Source organism: Diadema antillarum, unplaced genomic scaffold, assembly GCF_040938485.1.
Source record: "Diadema antillarum isolate AM-2024a unplaced genomic scaffold, OU_Dant_1.0 scf00000007, whole genome shotgun sequence".
NCBI lineage: Eukaryota > Metazoa > Echinodermata > Echinoidea > Diadematoida > Diadematidae > Diadema > Diadema antillarum.
The window spans coordinates 1425904-1441788 of record NW_027270896.1 but is presented as its reverse complement, the minus strand read 5'-3'; the positions used below and the strand labels follow the sequence as shown (position 1 = coordinate 1441788).

At 38.8% G+C, this 15885-nt stretch overlaps 1 protein-coding gene and 1 long non-coding RNA gene across 2 annotated transcripts in view; both read right to left on the bottom strand.

Moving 5' to 3' along the window:
• LOC139716455 (WD repeat-containing protein 64-like) overlaps nt 1-13589 on the bottom strand; it is a 38276-nt gene extending 24687 nt beyond the window's left edge. The window contains exons 1-4 of the mRNA XM_071628004.1: nt 13433-13589; nt 11144-11274; nt 10276-10378; nt 9799-9905 (exon numbers count right to left, since the gene is read on the bottom strand). Coding sequence (XP_071484105.1) covers nt 9799-9905; nt 10276-10378; nt 11144-11274; nt 13433-13589 — 498 coding nt within the window. The remainder of the gene's footprint in view (nt 1-9798; nt 9906-10275; nt 10379-11143; nt 11275-13432) is intronic.
• LOC139717478 (uncharacterized) lies at nt 1893-8055 on the bottom strand. Its single transcript, XR_011709976.1, has 4 exons — nt 8019-8055; nt 6191-6588; nt 3211-3348; nt 1893-2660 (listed from the first exon to the last, which is right to left on the bottom strand). It is a non-coding gene; the product is annotated as an uncharacterized lncRNA (long non-coding RNA).
• Nucleotides 13590-15885: the final 2296 nt, after the last annotated feature.

Sequence of the window (15885 nt, the reverse complement as noted above, 5' to 3'; positions counted from 1 at the left end):
TACACAGGTAATATCTTGTGATATTTCAGGGAATTTAAATCTAACACATTACTTATGTAGGGCTAGGGTTCACTTAGCTCTCTAGCACTCATCACACTAAAAGCAAACTAGGGCAGCACACATGTGTTACTTGGAAGGAGTCCCCTGGCTAACTAACTTGTAGCCAGTTTATTCTTCACATAATTTGGCATGGGTTTACATGTAAATGTGGGTTGTTACATAAATATGCATACACAAAATCAACATAACAGAACATGCAAATAAAGAAACAAAGGTTAAAACTAAATATTCATAATAATATGTAAATGATGTGCAGGCTTGGGTGATTTAGGCATGATTTCAGTATTACAGGGAACAATGGGTGAGAAGTGAAAGAGTGGAAAATGTCATGTGATATGTGGTGTGTCTGTGATACAATTGTAGGTGGGGTGTGTGGATGCCTGTGGATGTGAATACCGGTACCGGTACTACTGTATGTGTGGGTTGACGTATTTATGTGTAGAGGGGTGGTACCTGTAATAACAGAAGGGGGGATACACTTATAATAAAAGGTTCAAAATAAATCCCTACACTTACGTTATACTACCATGCATAAATACAAATTTCATGTGCACATATAAATTGCATGTGTACATGGGACCTACATTAGAAGTTGTGTGTACCAGGGTACACTGACCTTACATTTTCTTTTATCTTTGCATGTATATTTGCATTTGGTGTTGCATCATGAGCACAGGTTCTAATTGCAAATGTGCTACATGTATTTAGAAACTGCTCTCACAGTAATGTGATGTGATATACAATGTAGAGATAACAAATCTGTGCTGGCTACTTGCATGTAGGCCTATATCTTTTAAATATAAAATGTCATAATAGAAATAGTTGTAAAGCAAAGATTGCCAATTGACACAGGTAAGGTAATCATTTGCAGAAAAAAAAAAGAAAAAAGAAACTGCTCAGCATTCTGTCATTAGTCAATTTGGGCATCTACACATTATACTCCTATCATATTGAACAATTATGATAATAATACTATAACATGTAAATTAAAGAACCTTACAAATGCAACCACTTTCAAATAACTTGCACATTTGCAGGGAAAAAAATATTGAAGTGAAAGTCCAAGAATCAATGTCACAGGGTTAATGACTTCAAGTACAAAGAACACTATACTATTTCAGTGTGGAGACCTTCTACATATTGCATTGTCAAAACACAATTGGTTTAGGGTTTGAGCATATACAATTATATCAGTAGAACATCATGTAGGGACCTACCAAAATGTATATTACAATGTATTTTTATATCTATGTGAATGAAAACTGAACATCTTGTTTGAAGCACTTCCAACACATTTGTTTATCAAAATTCATACTTCTTTTTTTTTGGCCACAAAATATAGATGCAATGAATATTACAAGGGCACAAACTCCATTTACCACAAAAATATTGTCCTCATAATAATGTGATTTGATAGAGTTATCACAAAATTTTGTGCTGAAAAAGTGTCTTCCAAAATGCTGATGGACAATGCTACTGTGTAGGACCTGCTGTGCCACTTGAATGTAACACATGGCATGATATCAGTGATCACATAAATGATGAGGATAATAATCATTATGAAGATGATGATAGTAATAAAAAATTAGCAACAACAATAGTAGTAGTAATAATAATAATAATAATTAGAGCAATAATGAAATGTGTGAAAGGCCCTTCAGTGATGTACACTGTTGTGCATGACAGCCCTGCTTAAGTTCACTTTAAAACACTGATGCAATATTTTATCGTAAAGGAGTAATTGTAGTTTTTCACCTCTGAAACACCTGGGAAACACAGGGGGAAAAAAGACCAAATGAAAAAAAAAAAGGACAAAACACTTTGTGCCTGGATATTGCAGCCCTTTCAGTTTCCAGTAACAGTTTAATGCACATGCAGTTTAGGAGTTTACAGGATTTATTTTCCCTACTTGCTACATGGGGCAAGAACAAATTTTCCAGGCAATCAATTCACTGTTTCATTCTGATTCACACATTTGAGTACTAACATGTTTGTTGTTACCTCACAGGAAAGACAGAAATAGAGAGTTCAGAGATATAAATGTAGTGTCATATCAGTTATCACTGCCATCACATGAATGTAGTCTATGATTGGAATTGATGTTATTCATGTTCAATGTGCATTTATCAGAATCCCCAACAATCCTGGTACAAAGGTGCAGCTTTTTCATTACTAACATGTCTTTTGCTATAATACACAATGAAGGCATAAATTGACAGTAGGCCTACAGGAAGAACTGGTGTCAGAGCTATTATCATTGCCATCACTTGGATGCACTCAACATAATTGTGATATTGAAGTCATCCAAGTTCAGTTTTCAAACATTTGCCAGCCACAAAGAAGAACATGAGAGGGGATGTCACTGGCTTCATGGAGCTAAGTAGTTGGGAGGGCTGGTTCTGATTGATGAGAGGGGATGTCACTGGATTCACTGAGCTTGGTGGCAGAGAGGGCTGGTTTCCACTGGCGAGATGGACGTCACAGGTCTCACCGAGCTGCGTAGCCTAGAAGAGGCAGTCTTATTTGGCGAGAGGGGGTGTCACTGGCTTCAACAACCTGGATATCTGTGATGGCACTTGGATGTGATGCTAGCTGTTCCACTGCAATAGAGGCCAACAAGCACATTCTATTGATCTCTCATCTAATGACTGAATGTTGGTAATAAAGTAACTACTACACATTTACAATGAAAAATTATTTTACTACTCATATAGACTCAATTAACTATTCAGTAATACACATAGTAAATATTCTCTTTAAAGACTATCATTCAAGCAATGACAAGTTTAGTACTGATGAAAGCAATTATGTTATATGCTGAAAGTCCAATGAAAATAGCTCATTTTATTTATGATATTTACATAAAAATTCCCTAATATGCATGCCAAAGGGACGTCTTCATCATCTACTGTAAAAGTGGAAATTTCTTGCGGTGTTGGTTGAAATTTTCACGCATTTCGCGTAAGCCGAAACTAGCGCAAAAATAAAAGCATGCGAATATTTTTGCTCGCCATTTGTTCAAGTAGTTGATGTCTTGATTCCGCGGAACTATAAACATGCGAAACTCCGACCGCAAAAAATTACAGTAACCTGTTATCTCCTTACATCTGCCCAGGCTCTGATAAAATCAATATCTGTCAGCACTCTCACCAGGTTTTGATCCACTTCAATTTGACCTAAGTCCTTTCCTCAGAGTAGCATTTTCCTCCACAACTAATTGGAGAAGGCAACGGCATTCATGAACTTGTCCTTTTTCCATTTCACAGGGGCATCTGGACTGGAGTTCATCTGTATATCAGACACAATGAAAGGCATTAACACTGACTTACAATTAGGATAGTCCCGTTAGTTCTTCACCAATCTGTAAATTTAGTCACAGAACTTGCTATCCCATGTATTTCAGTGTAGAGTCTACCAGGTAGCTTTATCTTGTAGTGCTCACATACATGCAACAGAGAAAACTCCATGAAATATGTTAGAAATAGACTGTCTACTGTAGAACTTAAATAGCAACTAGAAATGTCGCTATGGCGACTGATGCCTCTGCCATAATGCATGATTCTCCCAATAGGCGTATAGTACAATGTCTTCACAATGTGTGATCCATGACAGTTTCACGTATCTGGCAAAATATTGAAATGACAGGTTTGTCAGAAATGTCTTGAACTGGGATTGCTTTAATTTTCTAAGAGTGCAGGTACACATATTTGGGGAATTGAGAATTTTTACTTGAATTCTGAGAGACCTTTTTATAAGTTTATGCATTGAGTGATTTCCAAGGTATGAAGAAAGAGTGTAATGACGGTACAAAATGTTTTTTTTTTTTTTTTTTTTTTTTTTTTTTTGGGGGGGGGGCATTGAAACCTGGCCTTTGACCCTTAACCTCTGACCTTTGACCTTCCGGCTGGAAATTTCCAAGAGAATCTCCATTAGGTAATGCATGTAATAAGTTTTGAAACTAATAATGCAAGCATTGCATATACTAGTATATGAGGGAAATAGTAAAATTGTGAGGAGTTGACCTTGACCTTTGACCCCTGACTATTGACCCATGACCCCTAAATTCCCTAGATAATCCCTGCCAGTCAGTACATGCGTATGTACCAAGTTCCACGAAGACACATTGAACCATTTGCGAGAAAAGTGATATTGCAACATTTTCACCTAACCTTTGACCTTTTGACCTTTGACCTTATGACGTGAAACTCTCTCTGGAGAATTTTTACGCAGTAGTACATGTCCACACCAAGTTTCATGAAAATACCTTTGGGCATTGCATAGATATGGGGGAAATTGCAACGTTTATAGCATTTGACCTTGACCTTTTGACCTTTGACCTCTTGCCAATGTCACTAAAATCATATCAACTAATTGTCCCATCATACATCATCCTTGGACCAAGTTTGGTGAAAGCTGCTTCATCCAGTTTTGAGTTATCACGTAAACAGATAAATTTAAGGATTTGACCTTGATCTTTGACCTTTGACCTCTGTCCGATTTCACTGAAAAACTAATGAAGTAATTGTCCCATCATACATCATCCTCCAACAAAGTTTGGTGAAATTCACTCCATCCAGTCTTGAGTTATCGCGTAAACGGATACAATTTCATGATTTGACCTTGACCTTTGACCTTTGACCTTTAGCCGATTTCACCCAAAATCTAATCAAATAATTGCCCCATCATACTTCATACTTGGACTAAGTTTGGTAAAATTCCAGTAAATATTACTCAAGTTATCGCGTAAACGAAAGCGGACGGACGGACGTACGGACGTACGGACGGACGGACAACCCGAAAACATAATGCCTCCGGCACCACTTCGTGGCGGAGGCATAAAAAGGAAAATAAGACCTACAGAGACCCTAGCCAAATTTTTGATGAGTTGACACTGCACATGACGTCGGGATGACCTCAGCCTCTCATTGTGCATCTGGGTAATTCTGTGAAGTTGGGGCACGAAGTGTGACATTTTAGCATAACTCAATACTAATTATGCTATACATGTATTGTTTATAGGCTTTGCAGTTGTATTGAGACCATACATTTTCCTGGAAATTTTGTGCCATTCCGACTCAATTTTGATGAAATTATTAAAACGATATGTAATGGTGTCCTGTAGCATCGTGACGTGTCCATGTAGCATCGTGATAGTAAACATTTGGTCCTAAAAGACAAATTAAGGCAATTAGCTTGACCAAAATTTGATATAATATGCATAATTACTAGATTAGTCAGATAGCTAAATATGTTAACTCTCCTTTCCACAGTTTTACACAAAAAAGGACACCGCATAGCATCGTGATACATTTTGTAATTTTCTTTTAAAATTGAAACTGTGTACAGGAAATTTGAGATATTTAGTTATCTTATTCATACCTTGTAAATATGCATATTGCATCAAATTTTGGTCAAGCTCATTGCCATAATTTGTCTCTTTGGACCACATTTTAAAATATCACGATGCTACGTGGACACGTCACGATGCTCCAGGACACAGTGTTACATATTGTTTAATAACTTCATTAAAATTGAGTCTGAATGGCACAAAATTTCCAGGAAAATGTGTGGCCTCAATGCAAATGTAAAGCCTACAAACAATAAATGTATAGCATAATTGATATTGAGTTATGCTGACATGTATTTTGTCAATATCACGATGCTACATACATGGACACTGCCCCAACTTCATGGAATTACCCATCTACAAAGTAGGCCCTATTTATTTATATGTTGTGTATACAACCTCACATCGGGCCTATGATGTCTTTCAATCCAGCCACATGCAAGGGATTTGGGGGTCTGTATAATTCCACATACAATCATATAGTAGGCCTATATGTGGCTGCAATGTACAAACTATGTAACTTGTAACCCTAAAAGTAATGATCAAGACAACCATAATCTTATTAACCACTACCACAGCTTTGGGTTTAAAAAAAAAAATGTTATAAGTTAAATTACAGCAAGAATAAGAACAGCATCGTTTGAGAACACAGAGTTATCTAACAAGTTATTGATGTTTTGTGTACTAAATATCAACATTAACTTTCATTTGCAGGTTCAAAACAGTTGTTGGATCTAGGTGTATTAAAATAGTACCAGGTAATTAAAGTTAGTTTGTACAAACCTTTTGTACCGACGGAAGGGCTGGTCTCAATGGGCAAGAGGGGATGTCACTGGCTTCATCAAGCTGGGAGGGCTGGTCTCGACTGATGAGAGGGGACATCCTCACTGGCTTCACCAAGCCGGGTATAGGCTACATTGTAGCTGGTCGAAACTGACGAGAGGGAATGTCACTGGCTTCATCAAGCTGGTTAGCTAGGAGGGCTGGTCTCAATTGATGAGAGGGGATGTCACTGGCTTCACCGAGCTGGGTAGCTGGTCAAAACTGACGAGAGGGAATTTCACTGGCTTCATCAAGCTGGGTAGCTGGGAGGGCTGGTCTCAACTGACCAGAGGGGCTGTCACTGGCTTCACTGAGCTGCCTAGTCAGGATGGTCCTTGAATGCGATGCTGGCTGTTGCCCTAAAAGATACCCACAATAATATCTGACAGACCTTTCTCAACAATTAGCACCTACTGTGCTACAAAGCATATACACCATTAACCACTACACTATAGAGACTGAGTGAACTGCGCTACAATGCATATACGCCATTAGCCACTTAATATGTATGATATGTACGCACAATAGATACACTTCAATCAACATTTTTGCAATGCCATGTGTACCGGAGACAATAACAAGGTACCTTACCAAACATGTGAATTCACGTTTTTGGTCCGATCATAGCTGTGATGACAACATATACACAGTTGAGTCTCCACAAAGTATTTTGTAAAAACCGAGAGTTACCACACCAGATTCGCTGACACTTTCATACATTCAGTGTCGTTTCGTAAAATTGGATTTCTCGCCTATCGCCAATTTGTAACAAACGTCAGTTCTGATGAGTGTCGTAACTTTCTTATTTCGACATTTTGAGACCCATAATTTGACATGAAGGTAGAATAGGGCAACATAATCCAGAATACAGTAAAATAGGAATTCGCATATTTTCATGCAAAACACAAATAGCGTGCCATTTCTTACTGTGAACAGCGATTTATGTGTAATACTCGATAGAGAAGCACATTTCAAAAAGGAGAAATGTTGAGCCAAATTTGGGATGTCATTCATAGGCAAAAAAATTTCCAGTTATGGTAACTATACACAGCCCAGTTGCTGTACGTAGGTACATAGCGACAGGATTCGCACAGCGTACTTACAGCGTCTACCACTCCTAGTCCGAGGCCCTTTTTCTCTGCCATTTTATAGCTGTAGCCCGACCACACGCTGTAAGTACACTAGCGAATCCTGTCGCTACGTACGTACAGCGACTGGGCTGTGTATAGTTACCATAACTGGAAATTTTTTTGCCTATGAATGACATCCCAAATTTGGCTCAACATTTCTCCTTTTTGAAATGTGCTTCTCTATTAATTACACATAAATCGCTGTTCACATTAAGAAATGGCACGCTAATAAAGTGTTTTGCATGTAGATACGCGAATTCCTATTTTACCGTATTCTGGATTATGTTGCCCTATTCTACTTTCATGTCATTAAATTATGGGTCTCAAAATACATAGGTCTAGGATACCTACCATACCTCAATCGCATTCTCGTGATTCTGAATACACCTTTTTGTGAATCTGCATGTAGCCTTTCTCCACATATGTGAGTAAAATCTCAGGCAAACTCTGATAGGCCTAATTTAGTTTAATAGAAAAATGTTAGGGTGTGGCATAGGGGATAGGACACCTAACAAAATTACTAATCTAGGCCTACTATCAGTATTACTAAATAGTAGGCCAATAGTGTGTGTAGATCCTCTAAGTAACATCTCTATCAATTAATGTTACGCTAACAACACTAACACTGTAACAGTTGTTATAGTCTAGGTCCTACTCACACTGAACTCTATGAGGTCTTCCGAGTTTCACATATTTATTACCGATCCAGCCGAAGTGAAATGACATCTCTGTCGTTCAGCCCCTTATCTTCTAGTGTCTTGAGGGGAATTGGGACTCTACATTTTATTTTTCTGTCACCATCTCCATACTCTGTCACTGGTTTTCATGGTCTTCCTCTTCTTGGAGACAGATCTCTCGCTCTCCTCCTGCGGCTCCATTGTTAGTGTGGATGGTATTTATACGCAGCCAGCAGATCAGAGTTCAAGCGGACCCGTGCTAGCTAGCTGCCGGGCGGATCCCGGGAAATGCACCGATAACGCTCGCTAGCCAGTGAACAGGCACCCGGGTTTCGCCTCGCAATCGCGGCGATATCTTGGGCTTGCTTTTCGCCGAGGAGAAGGCAATACATTAACGCTGTGCCAAAATCGGACAAAAGAGGGAGGCAAAAACAACACTTGAACGGAGAGCCTCTAAGCCGACCCCCCGTGATTTTGACAAGCGTTACATGTAACGCTCTTCAAAAAATCATAGATATCTTCATAATGCCGTATTTTTCATCGATTCTTTTTCATTGCTTAGTCCTTTCATAGGCATTGGTCCTTGTTTTTGCCTGTTTCACTTCATGAAATAGCACTTTTGCATTTTGGGTTCCAACACTCCTCCCCAGTCCCTTTAAGAAGGATTCAACGTTTATTTGATGAAAATTGGTTTTCAAATGGCTGAAATATCCAAAAAAGTGATGATAATAATAAAAGGCGACAGGCCACGCCTTTTATTAGGATCTCTTTGTTTCACCTTGTTTTTGGATATCTCAGCCATTTCAAAACCAATTTTCATCAAATAAACTTTTGATATCCCTTTAGAATTGCATGTTCTTTGACATCTCATAGAGTGGTTTCTGAATATCTCGCAAAACGTTAAAAGCTAAATCCTCACCTCAACCGGAACTGTACACACCCTTTAAGTGTATATTATACCTTCATCACAATTCTGCATACCTTTGTTTACACTTCTGCATTAGATGATTTATAGACTGAAGTACAGAAATTACAGAATTCACCTGCATAATGGAGGTGAAAAGTGAATAGGTACAAGTTCCCTGTGATACTAAGCAGCTTGTGTATGATCAATCATAAATAAAGTTCATACACTCTGGAAAACAGCACAAAGATGACATAATACCTTATTTAAAGATATATCATGAACTTTTGTATAATATAAGCCATAAATATTTCTTGCAAGCAATAATTCTTCTGTGACACCAAATTGATACTGGGCCTTTCAAGGACGTACTACTGACAAAAGTGTGACCATGCTTGAAGAGAAATACTTCCACCTGGCTGCTCACAAATTCATATTCACAGAAAGCCCCAGTCTAGCTGTGTTGCAGCTGTTATAGGGATTACTTCATCAAGACTTAAGACTCGAGAAAGCCTCCTCCATTAGGCTCTGATGACAAGTACAAAATCATATAAAACAGAAAAGTAAAAAAAAGGTATCATATGAAAAGTAAATCCTCACTGAACATATCTTTCAATCACTAAGATCAAGCTGCAGTTTCCACACTTCTTGCATACAATTTCATCTTTGGTAACTCCAGTTGCTAGCCCAAACCAGGAAGGCAGTAAAACAAAATACCCAGGTTCTCTTGTTAAAAAGACAAAGTGGTTAAAAAGACGTAGCATGTGACCTCGACAGTTATTTCTGTCAGCATACAAACGCAGGTGTGTCCATCAGATGTAAACATACTAAATTTAAGCATCTAGATGGAATTCTTACCTTACAGTTCCAGACTGATATAACACCCTTCTGTGAGGCAGCTAGATACACATCAACCTGGGGGACATTGGTCGTTGAGTGAATCACATCGCGTCGCTTTCGGTCTCCTGGTCACAGATGAGATAGAGAGAGAAAAAAAAAATGATAATGCAGTGATAAAGCTTTTGAGCTTTTGCTCACAGACAAATAGGATCTGTAAGTTAATTGTTGCTTATTACATTTGTAGACTAATGATAACATGAAGCCAGACCCTTCTCTTTTTAACATTGAATGTAGATTTTGTCTTGTTTTATAACATCATATTTCAACACAATGCAATTTTATCTCAACACTGACAAACACGTTATTCTGGCATGGATATAGACCTCGTGTACACAAGTTAGTATGAGCTGGCATTTAATTTCCACAGACGTCTCAATCTTCACTCTTTACAGGAAACACAAACACACCTGATACACAGTAACACACATTAATTACCTGCGGCTTCTCCAATGCGCTGTTTCTTAGACACAGTAAAGACACTGATGTCTTCATGAGTTTGTTCTGTCTCCTCTGCTGTTGATTGGAAGTATCCAAAGAGCTGCGAGGCAGAGCAAATAAGCACATCTTAGTCAGTCCTAATCAGTTCTTTCATTAAGTTTACATACTGAGCTTGAAAACTATTTAAAGAGAGAGAGAGAGAGAGAGAGAGAGGTAGGTAAAAATGACATGGAGCACAAGGCCTTAAAAGTAAACATATTGCTGAACATATTGGAGATCAAATCTTAGAACAAGGCATAAAATTCCTCAGGTTCACATATCTGGTAAAAGTTGACACTCATCATACTGTAAGATGTCTATCATGAGTGAAATATTTTCCTATCCAAAGAAGACCTAATTTTGTAAAATTTGAATTGAAAAAAGAGAAAGGTAGTGACAACAATATGCTCAAACATACTTTTCTTTAATCTTTGCAATGCTGTGTGTTGCATATATTCTGCAATAGTTGTTTTCTGTGAATTCTAGTTTGCAAAATTTACTATTAATAAAAATGCACTTAATATTGCTTGGTGGTTAGCTGGCTGTAAAACTATCATCTCCAATGTTTGCCATCACTAACTTTGCTTCTTGAAAAAAAAAATAATGACGATTATTACCAATTCTGTCCCTGGGTTCTCAATCACAGAGTCAACCACTTCTAAAATGGTCTTATAAGTCTTGACTGCAAACTATGTTTGTGAAATACATTGTCGTTTATGCCATACATAGTTTTTGCACAATCTTATCAATATAAAATCATCCACTCTAAAAATTGACATGTTTAATTATGTTCTTGACTTTTGTGCCCTACTTTTGGTAAACTTACTTCACTCCAGTCAACCTTTGCATCTGGATTGGTGCTTATCTTCCTGAAGATGGATTTTAGGTCAGTGCTTCGGATGTCAGGTCCAAAGAGAGTCTGGATGGAATCACAGAATGTGTCAAACCGGAGGTTTTCTGTGTAACGCAAGACAAAAGAGAGTTAATTTTGAGAGGAAATTAGAAATGCTCAACAATGTTGATGCTTTTAAATTATTTCAATGTAAAGAAAATTCCAATACACATAATGCAGAACTCTACTTACAAAAAAATAACAAGAGACCCGCGGGTCTAGCGCTCACCTGAGTATCGCAAGTTCACCTTTCACGCAGTCACTAATCTAAATTAAAATTTGACCAGGCATTCTCAAGTAGAAGATGAAAATGTACAATAAGGGCCCAATTTTTTAAAGATTCCTTAATTTGGGGGGATTGGGGCCCCCTGGGGCCCTCTGGGTGGGGCATGGTGCCCATTTTGATAAATTGAGATCCTGACCCCCTAGGGATGCTACCTGCCAAGTTTGACAAAAATCCATCATGAGGTTTTCAGGAAGAAGATGAAAATGTACAATTCAGGCCCCCATTTGGACCCTTCCAACCACCCCCCCCCCCCCTACCCAAGAGGGGCACCCCTGGATCTCCTATGAACAAACTTCAAACTACAGTCATTAATGTACTCACTCATAATATTATCTCAGCTCTATAACTTCTGATTCTAGAGAAGATTTATAAAGATTCCTTCATTTGGGGGATTTGGGACCCCTGGGGGCCCCCTGGGTTGGGCATGGTGCCCATTTTAACAAATTGAGATCCTAACCCCCTAGGGATGCTACCTGCCAAGTTTGGTGAAAATGGGTCATGGGGTTTTCAAGAATAAGATAAAAATGTACAATTTAGGCCCCATTAGGACCCCTCCTCACCCCCTCCCCTGGGTCCCAAGGGGGGCACCCCTGATTCTGCCATGAACAAACTTGAAACTACAGTCATCAATGTACTAACTCATAGTATTAACTTAGCTCTATCACTTCTGGTTCTAGAGAAGAAGATTTTTGCGGATTCCTTAATTTTGGGGGGTTTGGGCCCCCTGGGGGCCCCCTAGGTGGGGCATAGTGCCCATTTTAACAAATTGAGTTCCTAACCCCCTAGGGATGCTACCTGCCAAGTTTGGTGAAAATGGGTCATGGGGTTCTCAAGAAGAAGATGAAAATGTACAATTTAGGCCCCATTAGAACCCTTCCCCACCCCCCTCCCCTGGGTCCCAAGGGAGGCACCCCTGATTCTGCCATGAACAAACTTGAAACTACAGTCATCAATGTACTAACTCATAGTATTAACTTAGCTCTATCACTTCTGGTTCTTGAGAAGAAGATTTTTACAGATTCCTTAATTTTGGGGGGTTTGGGCCCCCCTGGGGGCCCCCTGGGTGGGGCATGGTGCCCATTTTAACAAATTGAGTTCCTAACCCCCTAGGGATGCTACCTGCCAAGTTTGATGAAAATCGGTCTTGGGGTTTTCAAGAAGAAGATGAAAATGTAAAAAGTTTACGCACGACGCACGACGGACGACGGACGACGGACGACGGACGACGGACGACGGAAGACGGACGACGCACGACGCACGACGCACGACGGACGCCGGACGAAGGGCGATCGCAATAGCTCACTTGAGCCTTTGGCTCAGGTGAGCTAAAAATAGAACAATTGACACAGACCCCACCTATCTCCCAAGTCCCCCCCCCCCAAAAAAAAAAAAAAAAAAAAAAATGAATAATTTGATTGTTCGATGTTGCTGATAAGGTGTTCCCTCAACACAACAGTGAGGAGTAGATTTTTTTTTGAAAATACTGATTTCATTTGTACAATTAAGGTGAATCATGTCAAACTCTAAAGACAGAATGCTGCTGACACTACCATGTGACATATACATCACAGTGCCATTTGGAATGGCTTCTTTTAATTCTCATGAATAGAAGTAAAGATCAAGAACAATTATTAAAGTCTAATATTTCATTACATTAATCATCCTAGAGTTAAATGTGTCCCTTCTACATACATTATATTACATATCCTACAGAAACAATCATGTGACCTTAACAAAGCAAAGGTACGTAGATATACCACTTGTTGACTGGATCAGAGTTACACTTATAATGCGAATCTTTGGTGGAACATGAACTTGCCTGGGTCACCCGTACTCTTACTGGATGTACCATTTAGAAAGCACTTAATACATCAAAACAACGGTCTGCCTTTCTTGTTCAAAGTATTTTAATACTGTTCGAATGATCATGAGCATACCATTTATGGCCTGTCGTCTCTCCTCCGCACTCGCCTCGCTGTCCTGCTGGGTAAGTCGTGCGATAAGCTCCTCAAACTGCTCCAACTTCTGCCTGAACGTATTCGTTGTGTAGGGTCTCGGCAGCCCACCAGCACCCTTTTCTGCAGGCTTTGACATCGTGCTTTATCTGTTTACCACAAGTATTTTACAACCGTATATCTGTGTAGTAAGTCCATGTTTTGTCGAAATCTGGGAACAAGTTATCAAGAAGTATCTCTTCTCAAAGATCTCTCCGCACCAGCGCGCGTCCAACCTGTTGTCGCGTCGGCAACAACAGGTGCTAACCTGCCAGTGGTAGATTGTTGGGTTGGTCTGGATTTACCGATGGTTATTGCACTTTCAAGCATCTAACAAACATACTAGCTCCTATATTCCGCAGATCACATGGTTAGGAAAGCCCATGGTTAATTTAGGCTCATTCTTGGGTTGCTGTAACCGATTTTACGAAGACGACACTACCTCCGTTGGACTCCTCCTTCCGATTCCGCGGCAGCGATCGTGGTGCAAGAACTGTATCCGCCCGGCCCGTGCGTCACACATGTACTACATAGCCAGCTACACGCAGGATGATCATAGGTGCAGTGGATGGCTGCATCTGGCCAATCTTGGCCCCGTCGGATCTTCGAGTAGGTCTGGTGTGGCACGTTGAAGCTGCACGCACGTCGGACAATCGACGAACTATCGACCTCGTACGGCGTGCAATCACTATGGCGATGGGTGTCAGTTTGAGGGTAGTCGAGCGAGGCAATCACAACAGAGCCGACTGCAAACAATACCCCATCTCCCACAACACGATGTCGGGGGCACACACAGGGCGCACAACACGAAATTTCACACAAGGATTACCGCTCGATGTCCTTCTATTTAGAAGTCAATCGATTTTCGCTATTAATGCCATTGGCGCAAAATTTAGGCAACACCTCCATTCTTGTAATGACAAGAAGACGGGCGTATTCCGCATCCGGGGAATCGAACAGAAGAGTGAAATATCTGAGCTTATTCTATGCTTCATAAAACTATCAGTTGTCGAACAAACGGAAGACGTCATTAGTTATATGACCCCGTAGGACTCAGAGCAGCATGAAATCCGAAAAAAAAAATAAAAGTATGCATACAGTAAGAAAAAATCCATAGCTCCTTGGTGACCTTAAAAATTGAAGAAAGATATTCAAAGAATATTTTGATTAAAAATAATGAAATAAACTAGGATAATTGAGTGAAAACTGATAAGTGTATGGCTAAGTGCATCTACACTACATCTGAGTATCTAAGAAGTAATTTGAGAGAAACACTGAAAATGAAATGATTAAATAAAACATTAAGTTAGTAAACCTTGAATAAAAATTGGCAGGTAAGCTACAGGAATTCAAATGCCACACACTGCAACTAAGTTCACAAAGTCTAATATATCCGATATTTTATTGAGGTATAAACACGATTTTCCATGACACCACATACTCGTGAAAGAATTATAGGTGTATTTCTATTTCTATTATTGGGTAGATAAGATTTAGATGAGAGAGTTTGACCAGATTGGCCAAAAAATAGACTGAGTTCAGTCGTGAAAACTATCTTGCAACTTTGCATAAGAGCTGAACTGCATGCATTTATGAAGCACCGAGTACGAATTTTTCTTCCCTTTTCTGGATCAAAGGAATACACATTATAGACAAATTTCTAGGTGGTCTGATCAGTCAACCACAGCATACCACAGCATATCTTCTCTTAAAAAGTGGTGGCCTGAGGCCATCTGGCCACTGTTCGCTGAGCCTTATGTATAATACAGTATATATACATGTATAAATGTACATACACAAAGGATGAAAGAATAGATTATATCAAAATGCATTAATTATCTAATGAAAACAAAGGGTAAACTGACCAGGAACGAATAAGTGAAAACTTTGAACAAAGAAAATGGAAACCCATATTCTTTGCTCACAGTTTTCTCTACACCCCCCCCCCCACACAAACACACAAACACACACACACACATATATATATATATATATATATATATATATATATATATATATATATATGTATATATATATATATATATATATATATATATATATATATATATATATATATATATATGTTTTTCAATTTCAGGGTTTTTTTTTTTGGCTAACTCCTGACGGGGTGTCGCTGTTTATTTTGGCCAATGTTTTGGTATTTCATATATATATATATATATATATATATATATATATATATATATATATATATATATATATATATATATAATGTTAGTTCCAGTACACAAAAGGCCATCTACTTTTAATGTGAGTGAAATCCTAAAGAAGGTGCATAATTTGAATTTGGCACAACTATTACACACTGTTCAACGCTTAAGCATGCACTGCAATCTGTCTATCTTTGGTATTTTCAACGTAATATGTGAGGATTA